Source organism: Vicia villosa, unplaced genomic scaffold, assembly GCF_029867415.1.
Source record: "Vicia villosa cultivar HV-30 ecotype Madison, WI unplaced genomic scaffold, Vvil1.0 ctg.001170F_1_1_2_unsc, whole genome shotgun sequence".
Taxonomy (NCBI): domain Eukaryota; kingdom Viridiplantae; phylum Streptophyta; class Magnoliopsida; order Fabales; family Fabaceae; genus Vicia; species Vicia villosa.
In genome coordinates, this window is record NW_026705515.1 from 36,957 (window position 1) to 50,001 (window position 13,045).

At 33.4% G+C, this 13,045-nt stretch overlaps 1 protein-coding gene and 1 pseudogene across 1 annotated transcript; both read left to right on the forward strand.

Annotated features, from left to right (window-relative positions):
• Positions 1 to 474: 474 nt before the first annotated feature.
• Positions 475 to 5,469, forward strand: LOC131633734 (uncharacterized; annotated as a pseudogene).
• On the forward strand, positions 4,825 to 6,106 carry LOC131633735 (zinc finger CCCH domain-containing protein 48-like). The gene is made up of 4 exons (XM_058904422.1): positions 4,825 to 4,843; positions 5,017 to 5,289; positions 5,331 to 5,503; positions 5,649 to 6,106. Exons 1-4 carry the CDS (start codon positions 4,825 to 4,827, stop codon positions 5,835 to 5,837), a joined length of 654 nt encoding a protein of 217 aa, XP_058760405.1. The 3' UTR covers positions 5,838 to 6,106.
• The last annotated feature ends 6,939 nt before the right edge of the window (positions 6,107 to 13,045 follow it).

Consider the following 13,045-nt stretch of genomic DNA (forward strand, 5'->3'; position numbering starts at 1 on the left):
ACTTCTTCCCTAATGGTTCGGAATAATAGTCTTGTTGAAATAGGAACACCCACTAGTGCAAAATGAACAATATAATTTTAAAATTTACACCCGATATAATAAAAACGGGTGTAAATAAGAAACACGATGGCACTTTTGTAAATAAAGTGTCAGTTTATGATTAATCATGTGAAAATATACACCCTATTTTTTTAAAAACGGGTGTAAATTAAAAATATTATTATATTTAAATCTCTATTACACCCGTTAAATTAAAAATCGGGCGTAAATTTAAATAGACTTAAAAAAAATATTTATTTTTATAACCCAAAATATTATTAACTAGTTAAGTGAATATTAATGAGGGAGTATTAATGAATAAAATATTGATGTGGATATGTCACCCGTTAAAATATTAATGAATAAAACATTTTTCAATCAACCATTTTTCTCTCTGAACAAAATATTAACCAAACCCAACGAAACCCATTATGCATGCATTTTGCGGAACTCAGCGAAACCCATTTTTCAATCCACTATCTGAACAATCAACGAAACCCAACGAAACTCAGCAATGGTGACGACAACGAAGCTCTCAGTTCCTTTCACGGAGCTAATGCTTTTACTCAACTTCCTGCGACGACATTGGTAGAGAAACGAAGCTCTCTTCTTCTCCAACACCGCACCGCTCTCTCACTCTCATTTTTTTCGAAAGTGAGAGGACATTAGTAAGGAAGAATTAGGGGTTTTATACTTTGAGCGACATTGGTAGCTGAAGAATTAGGGTTTTATATTTTGTTGATTTTGTTGTGCTATATTTCAAGTTGATTTTGAAAGTGTAGACTCAGAATGGATAGTTGATTTTGTTATGCTATATTTCAGGTTGATTTTGTTGATTTTGAAAGTGTAGACTCAGAAAGGATAGTTGATTTTGTTGTGCTATATTTCAGGTTGATTTTGTTGATTTCAGGTTGATTTTGTTTTTGTTGTGCTATATTTCAGGTTGATTTTGTTGATTGGGAGGTACCCGGTTTGGGCCTTTGGGTTCTCCGGTTCTGTCACGATTGATGTGAGCTATCACTTTCTCGTGTTGCTTCTGCAACATATCTCGTATTTTCGGACAACCTGATACAAATGGAAATAATAATTTATTTGAATTTGATTTCAATTTCAATTCATTGTAATCATCTAAGGTATTCGATAGGGTTACCTTTGTACGTATTGTAATCAGCCGAGCTTTTATGCGAGCTGATAAAACAAGTAGTGGAAGAAGTTGGGGTTGGGCACATTGTGCAAGTGATTACATCGGGAGAAGAACAATATGTTGTTGCCGGGAAAAGGCTTACCGATGCTTTTCCTAACATTTATTGGTGTCCTTCTGCAGCTCATTGCATTGATTTGATACTTGAAGATTTTGGAAATCTCGAGTGGATTAGTGCAGGATTATACAATGTACTGGAATATTATGCATCAAAGATGGGATAGGCTTTTGCATCATCATCTTCATTTGTCCTCAAGTTCTTTATATAGGTTTGAAAGAGAAGTAAGTTTCAGTTCAATTTCTCCTTTATCCTCTTAGACTTTTGGATTGTGCTTATAGTTGAATTTTTATATGTTGTGTCTATTCTTTGTCACAAAGTAATCGTTCCATTTTCTGTTTGGTTGGGTTTAAAGAGGAAAGGTTCTGGAAGTACTTAGGAATTGGCCTGAGAAGAACGTTAAACTCATTGTTATAACTGATAGAGAGTGGATTTTAGGTCTTGGGGATCTTGGTTGTCAAGTAATTTCTATTATATTTGATTACATTTATCATTTGTGATGATTATATTCATATGATATCTCCTTTGATAATGTATGTTGTATTCTCAGGGGATGGGAATACCAGTTGGAAAACTTTCTTTATACACTTCACTTGGCGGAGTTCGCCCTTCTTCCGTACGTGTTTTTTTGCCTATAATGCTTGTCACAAACTTAAGTTTAAGAATTATGATTTCTTACTTTGTTTTAAAAAAATTCAGTCCTTGCCTATTACCATTGATGTGGGGACAAACAATGAGAAGTTGCTGGGTGAAGAGCTAAGTAATGTGCAAAGACATCATTTCTGGCCTTACTATTGGAACACTAAGCTAGAACAAGTCATTCTTAAATGTAAATGTTTAAGCATTCTGATTCTAGCAAATTCAGGTGTTTATGCTTTAAGTTCCTTCAATTTGTTTCTTTTATTAGTGATCTTGACATTTTTTTGGAATGATATTCCTCTTAGTGGTTACGATCAGTTTCTATTTATTTAATATTGGCTTAGCTTATGGAAATAGACGACAATATTGTCATGTATGATACAACTATTTAAACAAGCCTTTCATGAAGTTTGTAAAGTGATACCTGCATTTGCACAAGGGGGTGATGTGTTCGATCTCTAGAATATCATCCGGAAGAAGATTACCATACGGAATTGAGTCTATTTCGTCAAAGTAATTTTGCAGGAGTTGTTTCGGCTCTGAAGTTACATGTTTTTGTCATTTCCTCAGTACCCATTATGGTCCGACCATGCTCCAACTCTCACGGCCCAACCCTCAATGGATCTCTCAGTTGTGATCAAATACACTACAGTATAAGAGCTAATTTTGGTGTGCAGTAGACCGTGGCTATCAAGTTAAGATTGTGCAAATTTGAATATGATTTTTGGTTTGACAGCATTATTTTTACTTTCAGGTTTTGTCTGTGACATTGGATATGAGTGGTCAGAAGATGAAGTAGACGCAATGATAGAAGTTGGGGGAAATGCTTGAGCTAATTCAATTTACGAGGCTTATTTTCCTGAAGGATATACGAAACCCGGACAAGATGGTAACGAGCAGCGCTCAAAGTTTATACGGTTAGACATACTTCCATATATGCAGTGAATCATCTGCAAGCTGTATCATTTAGTTCCTTTTAAAAATCCTATATCTCTGATCTCCATGAAGTAGGCAATGCTGAATATTGTTTTTCCTCCCCATCTCCCACTTTCTGGGGCTGAATCATTTATTTTCTTGACATTCTGCTGTTCTTTCAACTACTTCCGTTTTAATCGCGGCTATTTTGGCTGCAGGTCAAAATATGATTTGCAAGAATATTTGAAGCCTAGTTTGCGCATTGTGTCTGGAAAAAGCAGCCTATCAAGTACTTCCAAAAGTAGTTTTATGGATAGTTTTAAAAGCGCTAGCTCACAGAGAATGGTAACTTCGATTTTGCATTAAGTCTTTTGTTTATCTTCTGCTTTTACGAATGAGGGAGACCAAAACTAGTACGCATATATTTGTGAACTAGATTTTCACTTAGTTGAATCATTGTTGTACCTGATGAAAGCCTACAAGTTTTATTATGAAAAACAATTTAATATAGATGACATGAAGCATGTTACATTGTCGTATACTTCTTAAGTAATGGCAATGTAGCTATTCTTGTTAGTGATTTCCTTGGATGGTGATTGATATTGGTGGTGACAACAGGAAGGTATGGTAGAATTTATTGGAATGTTAAAGGTGAAAGTGATTAAAGGCACAAATTTAGCCATTCGGGATATAAAGTCAAGTGACCCATATGTTGTTTTGAACCTCGGCACACAGGTTGTTTGTTCTCATATATTTCATCGAGGAACTGCTGTTTTCTTATATTTTATTCATAGTTGAAAATCATAAGCGGTGACAATTTTCTTTCTGAAATTTGATTTGGTGCTACGGCATACAGACTATACAGACAAGTGTAGTGAAGAGTAATTTGAATACAGTCTGGAACGAGGAACAGACATGTTCCGGAGAATTATGGACAGCTGAAATTGGTATGATTGAATTTTATACCGTGAATGATAGACACTAAATTCTGTATGTATGATCACCTTTCATGTTTGTGAATATGTTATTAAATCTTATCGATTGGCTATGTTGCAGAAACTATTTGATCATAACACATTTTCTGCGGATGATATAATGGGGGAAGCAGACATCGATCTTCAGTCACTGATAACATCTGCCATGGCATTCGGAGATGCTGGAATGTTTGGAGATATGCAGATCGGAAAATGGTTGAAATCTGACGACAACGCACTTATTTTGGCCATGGATGAATCCAATGCTACATGTGGAAAGCGGTTGGATTCAATTGGACTAGAGAACACCGAAGCTAACCGTCAAGCATGGCGTAAAATTCCCACGAGGAACTTCTGTTGTATCATACATCGAGTTAAACTTTTTCTGAGGACTAGATACAAGATACGCACAACCTTATTCATGTAAGCTCTTTATTCTTGTAGTAGATGCAAAGCTTTGGCATGTATTAAATTTAAACAAACTCTATTGGATAAATTTAACTCTGTTTTTTCTTTTTCTTTTCACTTTTAGTATTGAATTCGATCTCTTGCATGTGCTGAGTTTATGTGGTGTTTTTCTTAAGATTCAAATGTCGTAATCATTAGAGTATTACATTGCTGATTCCTTTTTGAAATTTATGAGCATTTACGAGTTTCATGTCCAGGACCTCCGTTCTATGCTATTTGGGATTTTAGAATCTTACAATATTATTGGATATATCTCACTCTATATTGTTCATTTAAACAGTGGTGGCCTGGTGGGTTGGGTAAAGTATCTACACATGCTGTTGTTTATGCCCGTCTTATTACGGATGGTCAAGACCAAGGAGTGCATGGTAATTACCGAACTTAATCATCCACATTATCTCAGAGATGCTTTGTGTGCGTACTTTTACTAAGCTCGAGTAAGTTTTCCCTAATTTCAACGTTTGTTTATTGTATTCAACTCTTGTTTTTCAAGATATAGTTAATGTTAAGCTTCTTGTGACAAACTCGGAATGTTATGTTTCTCAGATGGTCGGTTCGTACAATTAGTTTTAATCATAACGGAGATTTGATTGCTTCAGAAAGCGAAGACTTGTTCATCAATATCGTAAGTTTATATATCCAGTTGTTAAACAAAAACATTAATTTGTAAGATTGCTCAAACATATTTTTATGTAATAAACTTTTGAGGGAACCCACTATAGATTTCGTAGTAAGACCACTGGTAAGAGATGACAAGTTGCCTCCCAAACGTGACTGGGAACATAATGTCAGCAGCCCCCTTTTAAATAGAAGGGTTGGAGATGACAAGTTGCCTCCCAAATGTAACACGAAGACTTTGTTTATTCGCAAGATCGGGGACGAGAAATCACTTCCCAAAGATGCTACTATTGGAGATGACAGAGAAAAGACACAAATTGCTAAGGTTTCTCCAAAGCATGTCTGCAAATATTGGATGAATGGCGATTGTGTTCGTGGTGAACATTGCCGGAATTTACATTCCTGGTTTTATGTTGAGTTAGATTATTTAAATCGCATGATGGTGTAATTTTTGCATGGAGAGGCAGTTCTAAATCCAATTCCCCTTTTGAACTGGTTGCATCACTACGCGGACACACTAAATCTGTTGTTTGCCTGGCTGTTGGATGTAACAAGATGTTGTACTCAGGATCCAAGGATCAAAGCATCAAGGTATATTTTGATTGTTTGGCAATAAAGAGTCTCTGTGAATCTTCAGTGGTTTTTTGCTTTTCTATGTTAGCTCTACACAATTGCTTGTTGCTTAATATATGTTTTGTTTGATAAATTGATAATGATTTCTTATTGTTTTGTTCAGGTTTGGGACCTACACAAATTTGAGTGTAAAATGACACTCAATGCACATACAGGAGAAGTCACATCCCTTATTTGTTGGGACAAATTCTTGCTATCCGGTTCATCAAACTGCACTATCAAGGTCTGGTATAAAACCGCCGAGGATCCTTTGGAAGTTGCATATTCACACAATGTAGAAAACATTTTTTAACATTTTTTAAGAAATTAGAGGTTTGTTGTGTGGGATCGAATTGTGGAAAGCAATTGCTTCTCCAGGGCGTGGTATTTTGGCCATGGATGAATCCAATGCTACATGTGGAAAGCGGTTGGATTCAATTGGACTAGAGAACACCGAAGCTAACCGTCAAGTATGGCGTAAAATTATATATGAAGAAAGTGTTATGACTTGGTTAAAATATAATTTTTATGTGTATGATTTTATAGTACTTGAAATATTATGAATGCACATGATTTTGTATACTTTTTGGTTAATATTAAAAATATTGACTTAGTTCAAATATGATTTTTATGTGTATGATTTTATAATATTTGTAATATTATGACTGAAAATGAAATATAACTAAATGGTGTATATGAAATAGGGTGTAAATAGATTTAAATATAATATAATTGTTCATTCATAAATGACGTATTTACACCCGATTTTTATTAAAATAGAGTGTAATTAAGAAGGTATCTACACCCGATTTTAATTAAAACATGGTATAATTAAAACGTAATTACGCCCAATTACACCCGATTTTAATTAAAATATGGTGTAATTAAAACGTAATTACGCCCAATTACACCCAATTTTTATTAAAACAGGGTGTAATTAAAACGTAGTTACGCTCAATTACACCCGATTTTTATTAAAATAGGGTGTAATTAAAAACGTAATTACGCTCAATTACACCCGATTTTTATTAAAACAGGGTGTAATTAAAAACGTAATTACACCCGATTTTTATTAAAATAGGGTGTAATTAAAAGCGTAATTACGCCCAATTACACCCGATTTTTGTTAAAATAGGGTGTAACGTAGAACATATTTACACCCGATATTCTTAAAATAGGGAGTGATTACGAACGTATTTACACCCGTTTTACACCCGTTTTAAACGGGTGTAAATGCGTTAGACATTTCTCACCCTGTGGATATACACCCGATTTTTATTAAAAATAATGGGTGTAAATTTAATAAAAAAACGGGTGTAAATTAACATTTTTGTACTAGTGACCAATCACAATATAAGAAGTCGAGTAGGTGGATTAGTCTGATTAGAAAAGAAAAATAAATAATTTTTTTCTGGAAATATCCATTTTCCTGGAGAGATGGTTAAGATATCCCAACACATTGTCATCTTGACACCGCCCGGAACAGAAAAAAATGCATGGAATAAAAAAAATTAAAAATTGGATCTATGTCCAATGGATCGCAACTACCAAGAAAAAGTCGTTTGTTTTGGTTCGACCTAAAATTTTATATGAAATACCGGACATAATCAATTTTGTAAAACTTTTTCCCCAAGATCTATTCCAGGAAAAGGATAATCTGGAACTAAAAGTTGTCAATTATATTCTTTATGGAAATAGAAAATCCATTTGGGGAATTTCCGACAGAAGGATTCAATTAGTTCGGACTTGTTTAGTCTTTAATTGGGATCACGGCAAAAAAAGTTCTTCTATTGAGGACTGGGGTGGAAATAGGCTAGGCTAGGCTAGGCTTTAGAAGGCCTGAGCCTGGCCTACGATAAACTTAAAAGGCCTAAGCCTGGCCTAAGGCCTATCATAGGCTCAGTTTTTAGGCCTGGCCTGGCCTTTTTAAAAGCCTGGCCTGGCCTGAAAGCCTATTTAAAAAGCCTTTATTTCATTAAAGTTTTTAATTTATCCATATTACTTAAGAAGCCTTATAGGTCGGCCTATATATGCATATATAAGTAGACCTATTTAGCCTTTGTTATATATATATATATATATATATATATATATATATATATATATATATATATATATATATATATATATATATATATATATATATGGTAGTCTATTTAGCCTTTTTTTCTAATATATATGTCTACATGGACCAACTTATTTAGCATATTTCTAATATATATGAAAATATAGGCCGGCCTATAAGACTTCATAGGCTTTATTAATAGCCTAAGCCTGGCCTATTTAATAAAATAGGCTTTTAAAAAAGCCTAAGCCTTGCCTTTTTATTAAATAGGCCTGGCCTGGCCTAGGCCTATGTAGGCTGGGCCGTAGGCCCCTGTAGGCCGGCCTGGCCTATTCCCACCCCCAATGAGGAGGCCCATGCTTCCTTTATTAAAGTAAGTACAAATGGTTTGATTGAGTATTTTTTAATAATTAACTTAGTAAAATCGAATTCTTCGTATATTAGAAAAAGAAATGATCCATCTGGTTTAGGATTGATGGGGGATAATAAATCGGATCAAATCAATCCATTTTTTCTATTCATTCCAAGGGAAAAATTCAACAATCACTTTGTCAAAATCACGAAACTATTTGTATGTTGTTGAATAGAAATCAAGAATACCGATCTTGGATAATTTTGTTATCATCTAATTGTTTTCAAATGAGACCATTCAACAATTTAAAATCTGACAATGGAATAAAAAAAAGATCCTATAGTTTCAATTAATAATAATTAGTTCGGATTTTTAGGAATAGCCCTTCAAGTTGCAAATTTTTATTGAATTTATTATTTAATCACTCATAGCCAGATCTTAATCATTAAAAATTTGCAACTTGACAAATTAACTGAAATTTTTCAAGTAATTCAATATTATATAATGGACGAAAATGAGACATTTTTAGAAATCAATATTAAAGGTGGTCGAGAGGAAATATTATTTACAATCATGAGAAATACAAACTTAAATTCATATTTTTAGAGTTCTGACATAAGAAAATTAATTCTTTTAATAGTTCTGAAGCATCAAACTTTTATTTCATCATGTGTATCTATGTGAACCTATTGGAGTCATCAACAACAATAAGAAAATATTACTACAATCATGAGAAATCCAAACTTAAATTCATATTTTTAGGAACAACCAATATAAAGAGAGAAAATTAAAATTTATTAACATTTAATTCTGTTTTTAATTGGCATCATGAGATGGTTGTGATAATGGAGGAGAGAGACAATTTTATTTTTATTTTTTAATTAATAAAAAAATTATGATTGGTTGTGTGTCAAACCAAGTGTTATAGTTGTGTCGAGCTAATTATTTTTCTACAATCATATGTGGAGAGGAAAAGAAGTCCCCCACGTATCACAATGTACTAAATCAAAAGAAAATATTTTAAATTTCACCAAAGGACATATAGAACAATAATTAGAATAAAAACATAAAAAGGGATTTTGTTGCAATTTGAATTTTTTTTATTTATTTTTAGAATCGTACCTTGAGTATACACTCTAACTTAATTAAATTTGAATTTATTATAATGTCAAAGTCAATATATGGGGTGCCTTAAATCACAAGTTAGAAAGCTTAAAACAATAAACTTTTGAAGCTTGATTCGAATCAAGCATATGATTGATTTGAATCAATAATTCAATTTGAAATGTGTATTTTGCACTTACAATGTGATTTAAATCAACGAAGTGTCTGATTCGAATCACATAAAATTTTAATGCAAATCACAATAGTCTATGACTTGAATCATGATCAGTCAAAATTTTGAAAAATAACTAAGTTTTGAATGATATGATTGCTTGATTTGAAGCACATGTGCCAAATCATTATCCGAATCAAACAAGCCATTTTCAAATTTTATCACATTGAATCAAGTTATTTTTTCCTTTGATTCAAATCATGATTATAGATTTTACTCAAATCAATTGTCCATTTTGTCATTATCTCATATTACAGAGTTGTTCACATATAACACATGATGCATAGTTGTGTATTATGAAAATAATCAACAAACAAATTTTCACAAATCTAGAAAACCTTGAGTATTTTTCTTTCACACCTTCTCTCTGATCAAGTCAAGCCTATAAGAAAACTTACAAGTATGTTGATTGAATTAAACATGTTTAAGAGTTTTGTGAGTTTCTTCAAGATAGCCATGTTGGGAGGAAATCACAAATACAACGGAATAATCAAACAACACAAACTCTCCCAAATATCACATCATAGAGACAATCAACAAAAACACACCAAACAACACAACACAATTTTAGCATGGAAAACCCTTCGTTAACTAGGAGTAAAAAACCACGGGACTCGTAGACCACTTAAAATCACCACTATAATCAACAATAGGTACACTAAAGGTTCTCCTTAATATTAGTTAGAGGCATACATAAACATCATCAAGATCTACAATCAATCTTGGAATACAACAAGAATAAAGAAAGACAAAACAATCCAAAAACACCAAGAAATTCTGACCTCAAAGATTGACTCAACATACTGGCTTACAAAGCTCATAATTCAATCTCCACCGTTCAGAATTTGCTCCTATCAGTCATGAACACTGTACCAAAATTTCAGGACGATCCCACCGTTGAGTTTTGCACAAGCTCCGATTTCGTAGAACTGCTCTATACTAAAATGGGGTTGCATGAATATTGTTTTCTCTCTAGTTTTTCTTGTTGTTTTTCTCACACAATGAATTACCTAATTATCTTTGTTGGATATTAACAAAGGCTTACATACATATGACCCACTAACCTACATCAAACTGGGTCTCTCCAAATAGTAGGAATATCCCAACAAAATCCCCTAACCGACTAGTTTGAGGGCAATACCAGTCCGGCTTCCTTATAAAAAAACTCAAACTTTCCCCTAGGTAACACATTTGTCAACATATCCGAACCATTGTCATCAGTGTGAATCTTCTCAAGCTCCATCAACTTGAAATCTAATGCATCACGAGTCCAATGATAACGAAAATCAATATGCTTCGACCTCGAGTGAAAGGAGGAATTCTTCGATAAGTGAATGGGACTTTAACTATCACAAAACAAGACATACTTTTCTTGTTTCACACCAAGTTCCATTGTAAATTTCCTCAACTATAATAACTCTTTGACGCTTCCACGACGGATATAAACTCGACTTCGTTAGTAGAGAGTGTGACACACTTTTGCAACTTTGATTGCTAAGCCAAGACTCCCCGACAAAAGTCGCCCTATACCCCAAAGTAGATTTTTGATCATCTAAGCTTCCGACTAAATCCAAATTTGTATATCCAAACAACATAGGTTTCTTGCATCCCAAAGTTAGTCTCAAATATGAATTAAATCCTTCTTCTCTGTTCATTGAACCAGAAAGTATCTTCTCTGAATCTCATCCAGATATAGAATAGGATGCTTGCTCTGATACCAATTGAAATTCTGATATTCAGATCTCAGATGTCCTAAGAGATGTTGATACATTGATCTCTAAACAATATACAATGGCAAGGTAAACATGATTTGAAACAATGTTGAAAAGTAAATGAACACAGAGAATTGTTAACCTAGTTCGGTGTACAATAACACCTACTCTGTGGGCTACCAAGCCATGAAGGAAATCCACTATTAACAGTATCAATTTGAAGCTAAACAACCTCCGATTTACAACTTCTCACTTAATCCTTATCCAGTGCAACTTCTTCCCAGAAACCTCCTAGATATGAGAAACCCCTCTCACTTCCAATCACTGCAGTGATGTCTCACAGTATCAATCCCAGTTACTAATATTGACAACCCTTTACCTCAATCTTCAATTATAAGAAATACTAGATTAAGAACCTCTTAATCAAGAATAATAGTTGATCTTGCTTAAAAGCTTCGATCAAGAACAATATCTTGAGACTCAAGCCACACACACTTAGAACTATGTATCAACGATACCTAAGTGACATACAAACATTCAATAATAACAACTTATGAATGAATGACATAACTTACAACATAATGAAAAGATTCTTACTCTTTTATCAAGAATGATATTAGAGAGGCTCATAATTAACATAAACTCTAACCTATTACACCATAAGTTCCACTCTTCAATTAGGTTTGTTGTCTTCTATTTAAAGCACACATGTGGTCTGGATTTGGGCTTCAAAATGCAGCAAGGAGACTGCTAAAAATATGCTAAACCTTCTCCATAAAAATAGGTCTTCAATAATTAGTTTCCTAAATAATCTCCATATTTAGAAACTATGAATACATCTTAGAAAAATAAAATCTTTTATCCTTAAATTAAGCGCCATATTGGATTGCATAATATTCCCATAATATTATGCATTTGTAACAACTTAAACAGATTCCAAAAGCTCAGCTTAATACACAATCACGATGTTGGATGATCCTGCATGGGATATCTTGTTCGACATGTTATACTAGTTGTAGTTGATAGAACATATATTTTCTGCAAGTTAGAACATTCTATTTAACATGTTATTGTCTAATTTGTTTTACTAAAATTAATGCCAATCACACAATCAGAGAACTAACTCATTGCGTATTGGTCTATTATTTTGTGTTCATTTCCCTTCAGAGTGGTATCAGAACTCTCAGTCAAGGGCTATTTTACTAGTTTGAATAATGAAATCAAATACAAATATGAAGATGATGTTGTTGAATGGTTTTAATTACCATTTGTGGAAGGGAAAGATGAAATACTTACTATTTGTTAAGAAATTGCATTTACCAATGTTTAGTTCCGCAAATTCGAATTTTATGTCCGATGAAGAATGGGAGTTTAAAGATCTACTGGCACGTGATTTTATTTAGAAAAATGTAAAAGATAGTTTTTATAATCATACTGCTAATGAGACACATGCAAAAACGTTTTGGGAGAACATAGAGTCCTTGTATGCATCTAAATCAGAGAATAATAAACTGTTTTTGTTGAATAGATTCATAAGTTTGAAGTATAAGGATGGAACTTCTATTTCAGATCACTTGAGTGAATTTCAAGGGCTCGTTGATCAGATGTCAGGAATGTGTATTAAATTTAATGATGATTTTTTGAGACTATTTCTATTGCTATATTTACCAGAGTCTTGGGAGACATTTCAGGTTTCGATCATAAGTTTTGCTCCTAGGGGTGTTGTTTTTTTGAAATGGTTAAGGGTTGTACTCTTAATAAGGATATGAGAAGGAAGGCACATGGTTCTGCATCTCAATATGAGGTACTTGTCACTGAAAATAGGGGAGAAACCAGAAAAAGGAAACGAAGGGTGGTAAAGAGAATAGAAGAAGCAAGTCCAAGCCACAAATAAAGAATTTGGAGTGTCATTATTGTCAAAAAAACATGACACTTATAGAAGTATTCTAATCAACGGAAAAGGATAACAAAGGCAAGAAAATCAAGCCTAAACAAAGAGATCGTGAAGATCATGATGATGGTCGTGTTACTACTGCTACTAGTGATGATCTTGTTA

What these genes read in the sequence shown, in the direction of transcription:
- LOC131633735 (XM_058904422.1), top strand. An exon ending in GAATGGCGATTGTGTTCGTG is followed by an intron (nt 5,290 to 5,330) that starts GTGAACATTGCC and finishes TTTTATGTTGAG; the next exon opens with TTAGATTATTTAAATCGCAT. An exon ending in CCAAGGATCAAAGCATCAAG is followed by an intron (nt 5,504 to 5,648) that starts GTATATTTTGAT and finishes TGTTTTGTTCAG; the next exon opens with GTTTGGGACCTACACAAATT.